The sequence below is a fragment of the Symphalangus syndactylus genome, chromosome 5 (assembly GCF_028878055.3).
Source record: "Symphalangus syndactylus isolate Jambi chromosome 5, NHGRI_mSymSyn1-v2.1_pri, whole genome shotgun sequence".
In the NCBI taxonomy this organism is placed as follows: domain Eukaryota; kingdom Metazoa; phylum Chordata; class Mammalia; order Primates; family Hylobatidae; genus Symphalangus; species Symphalangus syndactylus.
Window position 1 is genome coordinate 132,704,907 of NC_072427.2, and position 12,598 is coordinate 132,717,504.

Here is a 12,598-nt window from a genome sequence, read left to right on the forward strand (position 1 = left end):
CTCCTACATAAAATTACAAGTAAAAAACAAAGTAAGAGAAGTCTTACCTTCAGCTTTTATTGCACGTATTCATATTATAAGAATGCATGCCAGAAATAAATTGTCCATGTCCATTTTATAATTAAGATTTTTAAATTTTCATCTAGTCAAATGAAAAATAATTAATAGAAAATGGGAGACTAGTGTAATTTTTGTATTCTTCATAAATAATAGGCATTCGGTATAGCAGCTCGACAGTAAATTATTAAAAGAACAAAATTGTGAAATAATATCATATAATGGGTCAAATTATTTATACAGTTACCAGTATAAAGATCAAGAATGTGAGTTCTTATTAATATACCATTAGCCTGGTCACACAATGGAAGAGAAGGAAAGGGCAGTTTTGAATGACATTTATATCAACTTTGGAACTGTCAACCTCTATTATGTCCTTGGGGCCTTTCACTTTTTGGCTTTCAGACATCTGTGCTGCTTTGAATGGAGGTGAATACTAAGAGTTTCAGTGGGTCTCTTGCTCTAATAAATGCTTTTAATAGTTATCTTTCAGCATGGGCATGTAATAGTTATTAATGCTTAAAGCTAAGACATATGACACTTCATCCCATCAGCACCCACATCCACATTGTCTTCATCAATACCACCATTCCCCCCTCACTATACACTCACACTGTGTTTCCTCTGTGCTCATAAAAATCTTCCCTGTTCCAACTCTGGGAATACAGTCCTTCTCTTTGCTTTCTTTTTCTTTTCTTTTCTTTGCTTTCTTTGTTTTGTTTCCTTTTCTTCTCTTCACATTCAAGTAAAACAGCCGTCTTTGATCCAAGCATCTCCCAAAACTTTTGCAAGAGTTATGATGATGTCAAAAAGAAGTTCTAAAGGCGTCATGACAGAAGTCAATTTCACACAGAAGGTAGTAAACAGGTACTACATTGCTAGGGGAAAACAGTGCCTGGAATATTTACAGCTGGCTAGTAAATAGTAAAGTCTCTGACAGTCAGGACATTTAGGCTTAACTGACCAAGAGTAGATCTGGATTCTAATCTTTATTGTCCCATGGAATCTCAGAAACATTCAATTTATTTTGCATATGAATGTTTCCATTATTAGGATGTGATATGTCCCAATTGTATTTTAAACACTGAGGTAATATTACATATTTTTAAATATTATCTTCTTATACAGAAGAAGCTTTTTAAAGGCTTTTGGAAGTCTAATAAAACTTTTTCAATAGTCCCCCTTTATATTAATATGTGAAGCAGTGGCTTTTATACTTGAGTGTGCATCAGAATCGCCTGGGAATGAAGGCTTGTTAAAAACAGGTTGCTGGGACCCATCCCCATAGTTTCTATGATAGAGAATTTGCCTTTCTAACAAGTTCCCAGGTGTGCTTATGGTGCTAGTCTGTGAGCCACATTTTGAGAAGTATTCATTCAAACTAGATTAAAATGTGAGGACACGATGCTTCCATATTGCTGCCAATTATGACGTCATATATATAGATTATGGTTGAACAGGTCATGTTTCACATTGAACAATTTAGGGATAATATTGCCCCTATAGTTTTTTTTTTTTTTTTTTTTTTTTTTGACACAGTCTCCCTCTGTTGCTCAGGCTGGAGTGCAGTGGCACGATCTAACTCACTGCAGCCTCCGCCTCCCAGGTTCAAGTGATTCTCCTGCCTCAGCCTCCTGAGTAGCTGGGACTACAGGTGCGTGCCACCATGCTCAGCTAATTTTTTGTATTTTTAGTAGAGACGAGGTTTCACCATGTTGGCCAGGATAGTCTCAATCTCCTGACCTCATGATCTGCCTGCCTTGGCCTCCCAAAGTTCTGGGATTACAGGTGTGAGCCACTGCACCCAGCCATTGCCCCTATAGTTTTTAAAATGCTAAAGTAAACTTCTCCAAATTAAATGTTGTGTCAATGATGGAATTATTTCACTTCCTGTCAAGTTCTTATGAATCAATATAGATTTGGTATAATAGTCTTTAATTTCTTACTTACCTGAAATCATAGAAGATTGCTAATTTGAATTGTCTCATGAATTTTCAATTTTTTTTTTTCTGAAACAAACAATATAAATTGAAATAAGATGTATTACAAAGGTAACTTTTTCCTAGTCTGTTCATGGGATTCTTAAGTGCACATAACCACAGAATCAAATAATAATCTAATAATATTAAACCACTTAAAAATATAGATTTGAGGCCAGGCGCCATGGCTCATGCCTGTAATCCCAGCACTTTGGGAGGCCAACGCAGGCAGATCACTTGAGGTCAGGAGTTCAAGACTAGCCTGGCCAACATGGTGAAACCCCGTCTTTACTAAAAATACAAAAATTAGCCGGACGTGGTGGTGTGCATCTGTAGTCCCAGCTACTCAGGAGGCTGAGGCAGAAGAATCACTTGAACTGGGAAGCAGAGATCACAATGAACTGAGATTGCACCACTGCACTCCAGCCTGGGCAACAGAGCAAGACTCCATCTCAAAGAAATAATAATAATATATATTAAAAAACTCGATATTGATGTCATATTTTACCATTTAACCATTTCATAAAGTGATTTATTTCAGTGGTTCTTTTGGTAAAACTGTGCATTAAATTTTTGTATACAGTAATTAACATATACTTTAATGTCACCTGACTACCCCATTTGATTAAAAATTTTTCTACTTTCAACAAATCCTGTTATTGGTAAATATTTTATGTTCTTAACTCATGAAATAGCTAAGTGGAAATTAAATTTTTATTCTACAATAATATTAATGTAAAATTGGATATATTGTAAACATCGATAAGTAAACAAGTGGTATGATATTCCAATTTTAGAGCACAGGAAAGGAACAAAATAACGTTTTCAATTTCCAATTTAAAAAGTGATATAATGTTAATATTATCTCATTCTTATATTCTTATATGATGTAATATAAATTTTAATGATACTGTAAGTCTCATGTATGAAATTACCTAAGAGAACGATTTAAAATTGAGTATAAACTGTGTTTTGACCTTTCAAACCATAGAACAGCTGGAAATCATCAACCATGCTGAAATGATCACATGATCTTCGTGACACATATAGTATACTAAAAGAGAAACCTGGAAAACACATCTGGATTTTGAAAACATGGTGTTTGTTTAGTGTTTAGAACAGTATGACATATAAATAAGTTGCACATAGTAGGGTTATGTTAATTATGTTTATTTTCATTTTTAGATCAAATTCAAAGGTGTTTCTGTGAAACTAGGGAGAAAGGATTATTTTCTCAGAAAGTTAGAAATTTTCTTTTGTGTATGTTGAATTTGGAGAGCAGTTCTGATCAGAGGCACTCAACTATCTGTGGTCCTCCATCATGGGTGTTCCAGGTGCTCTGCCTAGGTACCAGGGTACAAAGATGCATCAGATCCAACCCCTTTTCTTTGGAGATTAAAAAAAAAAACCTACCTACATCATATTTCAAATTTAATGTATAATATCTCTCAATACAAATGCATATAGCACAAAGAGTAGCTTTTTAAGAATATTTCTTACAGGTTACAAAAATTATCTGCTTTCTGTGGGTAGTTGAGTACACATGTACTTTCTCTTATACAAAAGGTATTTTGAATGTATAGTTGAAGGAGACATTATGTTGACAGCTAACCAAATGCTGTAATGTTCAGAATGAATGTTAAGATCACTGATTGGTAGAGTAATTTGATGGGAAATGACAGGCTGCATACCTGTGTTTTTCTAGGCATTTTTGATCAGCCTTTCCTTATCACAGCTCATGTTCTAATGATCATTGCAGGATGAAGTGGCACAGCCACTGAACCTATCAGCTAAACCCAAGACCTCTGATGGCAAATCACCCACATCACCCACCTCTCCCCATATGCCAGCTCTGAGAATAAACAGTGGGGCAGGCCCCCTCAAAGCCTCTGTCCCAGCAGCGTTAGCTAGTCCTTCAGCCAGAGTTAGCACAATAGGTAAGTTCTGTTTCTTTTGTTCTTGCTGATTTTCTGTTTATGGCTATTAAATGGAATCATCTTTAAATGGCACATCACACACACTCTATACACGACTTGAATTCTATAGGACAGTTTCAATTTGAGGAACCACCTAGGTCTGTTTTAAACGTGCAAATGAAATTTCTCACTAAAGTCTAAGTTATAATGCCCTCTGAAAATCTAATTGTGTAGGTTATATCTATATTTCTAACTATGTCCATACAATATAAAAAGAGGACTAAGTGACTAATCACAGTGAGCAATGATGGTTCCAGAATGTTATTGTTAGGTGACTTACCTTTTGCATCACTGAAATTTCCCTTTTTTTTTGTGAATTGCACAAAGTATACATTATGATGAAATGCATTTTGCCTCTATCATCAATCATCCATAAGGATGTGAAGCTTGTTCAGTTTCATTCTGTTTGAGGATTACTTGCAAACGCCAAAGTATTATAAAGAGTGGACAGCTTCAGTTCTATATAACTGTAAATTCAGTAGCATAAACAAAATAGTAGAAAACACTTCCATAAGCTGACCTTGAAAAATTCAATGATTTTAATTTCAGCGTACATAAATCAGACTGTAGATACTGATTTCAACACAGATTTACTGATATTTGTATTATTTTTATTCAATTTTTAAGGAGGCCAGCCCTCAAGGAGCTCATGGTTTAGTTAAGGGAAAATCATTCATTCTATGGTATAAGTCAGCTATAATAAGTGCTATTGCAGAGCACAGATAAAATTCTACGGAGAGGAGAGTGTTGGATTCTGTCTGGGAAGGGCTACAGAAGAGTATGAGTTAGATATATCATAATTCAGACTGAGCCTTGAAGAAGAAACAGATTCCTAGGCATTCTAGGCAGTAAGGAAAAAATCACAAAGTGAAAAAGCCTATTTTTGAGAAATGCACTGATTTGTCTAGATTGTAGAAAAATAAATGTGTGGTGGAAAGTGATCAGAGCTAACACTGAAAGGATCAGATGGCAGAATGATGTTGGAATTCAGGAAACCATTGTTTACGTGTAGGGCAAGAATAAGTTACATGAGATAGAAATAAGCAATGATAAAGGAGAGAATGGATTAAAAAGATATTAATTAAGGAAGAATTGACATAATTGAGTCACAATAGAATGTATCTGGTACAGGTCAAGTTGTAGACAGGAAACTAGAATTTTGAATTTATGAAATAACAAGGATTATTATGCCTCCATTAACAATGAAAGGGGAGCCCAGAATTGGAGCAGATTTGGGAGAAGAAATAAAAATGTAATATGTGTTGAATTTGAAGCACAAGGGACTATTTAGGTAGAGGTGTTCAGGAAGAAGCTGGAAATGTAAGCCTCATAGGTAAAAGATGTGCTAGAATTTTAGATATGGAAATTATTCCATGATGAGGTGGTTGAACTCAGGAGAGCAAATAAGTCCACCAAAAAAGGCTGTGTGTGGTAAGAAAAGAAGTGGAGTGAAGAATCATAGGTATTACATTAGATACTAATAGATAGATAACTAATATTAATATTATAGTATAACTAATATATTATTTATTGCTGTGTAACAGATTAACCTAAAACTTAGCAGCTGGTATTGCATTAGATACTAATAGATAGATAACTGATATTAATATTATAATATAGATAACTAATATATTATTTATTGCTATGTAGCAAATTAACCTAAAACTTAGCAGTAGAAAACAACCAACATTTATTGTCTCATTTATTATTATTTATTGTTTAACATTTATTATTATCTGTTTTCTGGAGGTCTCGGTTCTTTGCCACATAGGCCTGTCCCTAGGACTGCTTGTAGCATGACAGTGAACCATCCTGAGTGAGTGATCCAAGGGAAGAACAAAGAAAAATGCACAGTTTATATCACCAAATAACCTGTTCTCCAAGTTCATCCAGAGGCAATTCTGCTTTATTCTGTTTCTTATAAGAGAATCATTAAGTCCAGCCCAACTCAAGGCAAGGAGAATCAGGCTCCAACTGAAGTAGAGAGTATAAAAGTATCTTTGAACATATTTTAGAACAACTACACTTTTTTTTAGATGCAAAACTGATGAAGAGCAAGTTGAGTGTCTTAGAATAAGAATGAAGAGCAAGTGGGTATTTTAGAATAAGAGTGAAGATGGGGTAATGTCATGCTAGCCTAGGAAAACGAAGTTTCAAAAAAGAGAGATTATTTAATGGTGCACCTTCTGCAGGACAATTAAAGAACATGAAGAATAAGAGCCTTAGGATTTGGTTGGAGTTCACGGACAGGTAGACTGACAGAGTAGTTTTAATGAATGGTTTGAATAGATTTCCAGTTATACAGAGCGGAAGAATATGAGGAAAGAAAGTTAATTTGGTGATATAAACTCATCTTTTTCTAAGTTTGGTGTTGGGAAGTGATAATAGTTTGAGAAGGCTAAGTAGAGACAGGTTTTAAAATAGGAATATGTAGATTACTCTTCAAGGGGGGAGAGGAAGAAGAGTTAGAGACATGTATAGATATGAAAAAGTGCAAAAGACGTGTATAGATATGAAAAGTGATGGGAAGGGATTAACCCTTGTAAAGGAGAAAAACTTTTCTTCTTCCTGAGACTGAAGGAAAGGAAGAGATAAATGGTAACATTTCAGAGAAATTTTGGAATGATCAGAATGAAGTCTGAAGGAGTGTATATCAAATGCTTTAATCTCCACAAAGTAGAATTCCAGATTATGTGTCAAGAGGAATTCAGTCTGGGCCGTGGGGCCACAGTGAAAAGAGGAACAGTGAAAACTGAAGTTTTGGGAAGTTTGAAAAAGGTTTCAGACACATGTGTGCTTTTTCATCTTATAGTCTAACTCCAGTTACTCTGCTCAGCATCCTAAATGAGCTCCAAGATTAGATTTACTTTCATGTAAAAGGAAAAATATTTTATTTGGCCAGAATCATTCACTATCATAATATACGTGTAGGCTTATAAATGTCATAGTGTTAGTACGTGAGCAACTTTCGTGATGTTGTTAGAACTAGAATATGTGACTAGTAGAATAACTAATATGTTTTTATTTGTATCATGTATGAATATTTTTTCTTTAGCATTCCCAAGGATTAAGTATGGCAAAGTATTTTTCAAAGGCAAGAACATACTTAGTGTCATTTATCATGACTTTCCCCACTACTAAAACATCTCCTTTTTTTTTTTCTGAAAAGTTCCTTCACCACATACACATCCCTCATAATTTCCAAGGATTTAAGTCCGCTACCATTTACTTTTCTCTTTTCAACAAATGCAGATGTTGAAAGCTGAAACTTTAATGAGTAATAATGTAGTTGGATAAAAGCTGTGGGATTAATGGTGTTGTAAAGGTCACTCCTGAAAGAAGAATTAATGTGTGATGCCATTATTAAACCACAGAAAACTGTGGACTAAAAGATGACTTAAGTTATCGTTAATGACATGGGGCTCTTTGCTATATATTAGTTACAAATATAGAAAGTGACTTTTTGAGGTTGGTGACCAATATTACAGTGTATTCTATAAGAATGCTTTTGATACGGTACGCAAATGATAGGCAGCTCCAAAGAAAGGAGATCCTTAAAAGGCATGAATAGTTCAGAAGAATGATGGATAATTTTAGAATCTTTTGACCAGATGTTATCTTTCCCTTATTGGCTTTTTCCACCTATATCGAACATATGTATAATACTTTTAACTTTTTTTCAAAGCATTTTTTTCATCTATTTTCTCACTGCAGCTGTTCTACAATTATAGACTCTTAACTAGATGGAGTAGATATCCATATAATCTAGTCAAAGCTTGTCATTTAGCAGATAGGGAACACAGACCTAAAGAGCCTGTGTGTCTATCTAGGGATTTGAAGTAATTTTTTGTCAGAGCGTAGACAGTTCTATGATTCTATATTTATTACCTCAGCTTTAATTTTAAGGAAATAAATGTACATAAAAATCTAGTAACTTATACAGACTTAGAGCCAATGGATTTTGGAGCCTTATAACCATAATCTATTGGTTGGCATTCATTCTTTTTAGTTGTTGCCTTTTGGTAGCCACTCTGCATTAGATGCTTTTCTTGGCCATGTATCATTTCACTCATCCATACAACAAATGAGATATAAATACTCTTCCTTTGCCATACGTTTTGCTTAGTCTGGAGGATAAGCAGACAACAGCCTTGGACTGAGATTTTAGGTGCCTACAGTCTTTTTCCTAGCATATCTTTGGGACATATTGGAATGTACTGTTCTTAGCCTTCATTCCTCAGAGGCATTAATGCATGAAAACTAAAACTATACCTGAGCAAATGTAGTAAATGCACACTGACCCAGTAAAACAAAAGGCAATATTTCCAAGTCCATTAATTGGCTACTTGATTTGTACAACATGCCAGGTTAAGATATGATGACTTAAAGGAGGATATTATTTTGAAAGTTTGTTAGTTCACATTTTTATTTTATTTATTTTTTATTTTTATTATTATTATTATTATTATTATTATTATTTGAGACAGGAACTTACTCTGTCTGTTGCCCAGGCTGGAGTGTGGTGGTGCGATCTTGGCTCACTGCAACCTCCAACTCCTGGACTCAAATGATCCTCCCACCTGAGTCTCCCAAGTAGCTAGGACTACAGGCATGTACCACCAAAAATACAAAAATATGAAAAAAAAAATATATATATATATATATATTTTGAGACAGAGTCTTGCTCTGTAGCCCAGGCTGGAGTGCAGTGGTGCAATCTTGGCTCACTGCAAGCTCCGCCTCCTGGGTTCACGCCATTCTCCTGTCTCAGCCTCCAGAGTAGCTGGGACTATAGGCACCTGCCACCACGCCCGGCTAATTTTTTGAATTTTTGGTAGGGACAGGACTTCACCGTGTTAGCCAGGATGGTCTCGATCTCCTGACCTTGTGATCCACCCGCCTCGGCCTCCCAAAGTGCTGGGATTACAGGTGTGAGCCACCACGCCCAACCAAGTTTTGTATTTTTTTAGAGATAGGTTTCCCCATGTTGTCCAGTCTGGCCTCGTACTCCTGGACTCAAGGGATTCGCCCACGTCAGCCTCCCAAAGTGCTGGGATTACAGGTATGAGTCCCCATGCCCAGGCTTTTAATAAGCAAAATTTATGCAAGGGTTTTAATGAGAAAAACCTTGTTTGCAGGAAGGTGATTGAAGGAATAAACAAGAATATTGTGATTCATGGAAAGCCGTTGGATTTTCAGGAAGTTGGAGATATCATTCAAAGACACCTGGCAATTAACATTTGCATAACACTTTACAGTTTGCAAACTGCTTTCACATGTATTATCTAATTCCGGTGAGCTTTCACAGATAAAAAAATTGTCTACCTATCAGGGTGTCAAAAATGTAATGCTGATCAATGACCACAAAAATAGAAAAAAAAAATTTGTTGAAAATCACTGGAAACAAATATGCCATTACTTTTACTTACAACTCCTATATAAAATAAATATGTAGTAAATAAGAATTTGTTTTGCACTAATATCATCTGTTAAATCCATGAATTTTAATAAACCTGTACCATATGGTCCAGGCTGCTATTGATAAGAAGACAGAAATTATCAACAGACTTTGAATTATCAAGGCAGATACTTTCAACTTAGAATATGCATTTATTTCTTCAACAGACCCTGCCCTGGGCCAAAGGAATAATAGATTGAACTAAAAAAATGCTAAGTAGTCCATAGACCACTGTGAAAGACAAATGCAAGACAATGTGACAATAAAAACATTCACAAGGTTTTGAAGGAACACGTGTAGGAAGTACTAATCTTGTCAAAGACCATGTCTGGGTATGTAAGAGAAGTTCTCACAGAAGGGGTGATGTTTGAATAAATTCACAAACACACCAGAAAGAAAGAGCCTTTCAGCAAAAGAGAAACACTTGGGATACAGGAGTGTGGAGTGAAAGGATGAAGGCCTGTCCTTGGAAAAGGGGGAATGTCGTGTACAGCTTAAACGCAGGACGCATGAGAGACTGGCAAGAAGGGACACAGGAAAGATAAGCAGAGTTGATATCATGAGGAGACTCTTAGGCCTTGTGAAAGAGTTTGAGACTTATCTCAGAATGATGATTTTCCGGGAACATTAAAGAGCTTCAAAAGTTCCAGTAAAAGCTGCATACTGTGATCTCTTGAAGATTCACAATGCACATTAACATATTCAGGATTTTAAAAATTCATGCAATTAAACCTTTTTAACTTTAATTTTGTATTTCTTACACTTATACATGGAATTATTTTTTCATGGGCTATTACAGATCATTATTTTATGAAATGTTTCATGAAGCACTAGGGTACCAGAGGAGGGTTTGTAATCAGGGATTTTGACATCAATTTTTTTAAAACATATATAGATAGATATTTTTATGTTTATCTTTAGACAGAGTCTTGCTTTATCACCCAAGCTGAAGTGCAGTGGGAGGTGAACATAGCTCATTGAAGCCCCTACCTCCCAGGCTCAAGCAGTTCTCTGCCTCAGCCCCCCAAGTAGCTGGGACTACAGGCAAGCACCACCACGCTCCACTAATTTTTTCTATTTTTTTGTAGAGATGGGATTTCACCATGTTGCCCAGGCTGATTTTGAACTCCTGAGATCAAGTGATCTACTCATCTCAGCCTCCCGAAGTGCTGGGATTAGAGGCATGTGCCACCATGCCTGGCATTTTTTTGGAAATATTTTCAAATGCTTTATCTGGAAAGAGAATAGACATGAATTCAAAGAGTGTAAGCCTAAAGGTAGGAAAACCAGTTAGGAGGCTAGGGCACAGTGAGATATCAGGTGGCTTTCATGAAAGCAGAGGATGGAGAAGCAAATTCGAGAGCTGAGGAAGAAGCGCAACTGTCAGGGCTTGCTTGCCTTGTATCTTTAGAGGGTAGAGGAGAGACCTTAAATTACTCCCCAGGATTGGAAGGCCAACTGACAAGGTCTATGGAATATAGAAAGAGGGGATTGAGGCCATGGAAAGATGATGAATTCTGTGCCAGACATGCTGCATTTCAGGTACTCACGGGACATTCAGGTAGAGAAGCTTAGTCAATAAACAGATACATCTATCTGGCAATCTGGAAGGGTTTGAGGCAAGCAGTAGTTATTTTACAGTTCTTGGGATCATTTCTCAATTCTTAGAGATGTGGTAAAGACCAAGGGGGGCATATTGGTTTCCTAGAGCTGCCATTACAAATTACTGTAAACTGGGTGGGGTGAAACAGAAATTTATTCTCTTGCTATTCCGGGGGCTAGAAATCTGAAGTCAAGGTGTCAGCAGGGTTGGTTCCTTCTGGAAGCTCTGAATGAGAACCTGTTCCATGCCTCCATACTGCTGACAGTCCTGGCTCATAGGTGCATAACTCCAATCTCTGCCTGCCTATTCACTTGGCTTTCTCCCCTATTTCTATGGGTCCAATCTCTCTCCTTTTATAAGGAAACCGGTTATTGGATTTAGGTCCCAGCCTAATTTCAGGGTGATCTCACCTTGAGATCCTTAATTACATCTTCAAAGACCTTGTTTTCAAGAGAGGCCAGAGTCACAGATAATTAAGTTTAGAGCTTGGATATATCTTTTGGGCAGACACAATTCAACCCATTACAAGTGGTTTTGTATTTTATTTTCCTTCCTTGTATAGCAGCCATTACTACTTTCCTTTTAGAGTTTATCTCCTCCAAAATTAGACTTTCTAGTTTGTCGCTTCTTTTCTGCCTCTGAAAAAATATATAAGGGGCCTTTTTGTTAAGAAAAGCAAAAATTTTGAGAATATTTTTGGTAATGGTTAAGAAGAAACACTAAAGCATAAAACATCAAATTGTAGGCCAGGCATGGTGGCTCACGCCTGTAATCCTAGCACTTTGGAAGGCCAAGGCAGGAGAATTGTGTGAATCCAGGAGTTCTAGACCAGCCTGGGCAACATAGCAAGACTGCATCTCTACAAAAACTTAAAAAGTAACTGGGGGTAGTAGTGCCCATAGTCCCAGCTACTCAGGAGGCTGAGGCAGAATGATTGCTTGAGCCCAGAAGTTCAAGATTGCAGTGAGCTATGATCATGCCACTGCACTCCAGCCTGGGTGACACCTTGTTTCAAAAAAAAAAAAAAAAAAAAAAAATCAAATTATAGTGAATTTAACAAAGTTACAGAATCTCACAAATTTCTTACATCAATGATTTCTAACCCACATTTTCCAAATCTCATTTGAGATGTTAACTGGAAGTTATATTGACCTTTGCCATCTCATTTTCCTCTTAAGACTGAGGTTCACCAAACCTCTCCTATACACATGCCCTCCCATCTGATCCTGACTTTAGATGCAATTGTTGCTTGAATCTATAATGAAGGCAGAATAAAATGTATTTATCAGACAACCATTATATGTCTCTTTGGCCTTTATGGTCTGACGCCCATTTAATTGAACCTCTGTGCCAGCCAAGGAATGACATCCCCTCACAGATTTCATCATAATAGTCAAAGCCATGATAACAAGAGTGCTAAGAGTGAACATATAGGGAAAATGAAAGTGTAAAGAGTAGAGAAAAGAGTCTAACATCTTTTCCTGCTTCTGCAGATACCAAGTGCTATCTCTTCCTTCACATGTGT

General features: G+C 36.4%; 1 protein-coding gene across 6 annotated transcripts in view; it reads left to right on the top strand.

Moving 5' to 3' along the window:
- Positions 1–12,598, top strand: part of SOX5 (SRY-box transcription factor 5) — a 435,827-nt gene that overhangs the window by 385,496 nt on the left and 37,733 nt on the right. For 5 of the 6 annotated variants that reach the window (XM_063639617.1, XM_055280372.2, XM_055280373.2 and 2 more), the window contains one exon: positions 3,796–3,973. The exons of the other annotated variant lie outside the window; for it this stretch is intronic. In XM_063639617.1, coding sequence (XP_063495687.1) covers positions 3,796–3,973 — 178 coding nt within the window. The remainder of the gene's footprint in view (positions 1–3,795; positions 3,974–12,598) is intronic. 6 annotated transcript variants of the gene reach the window in all.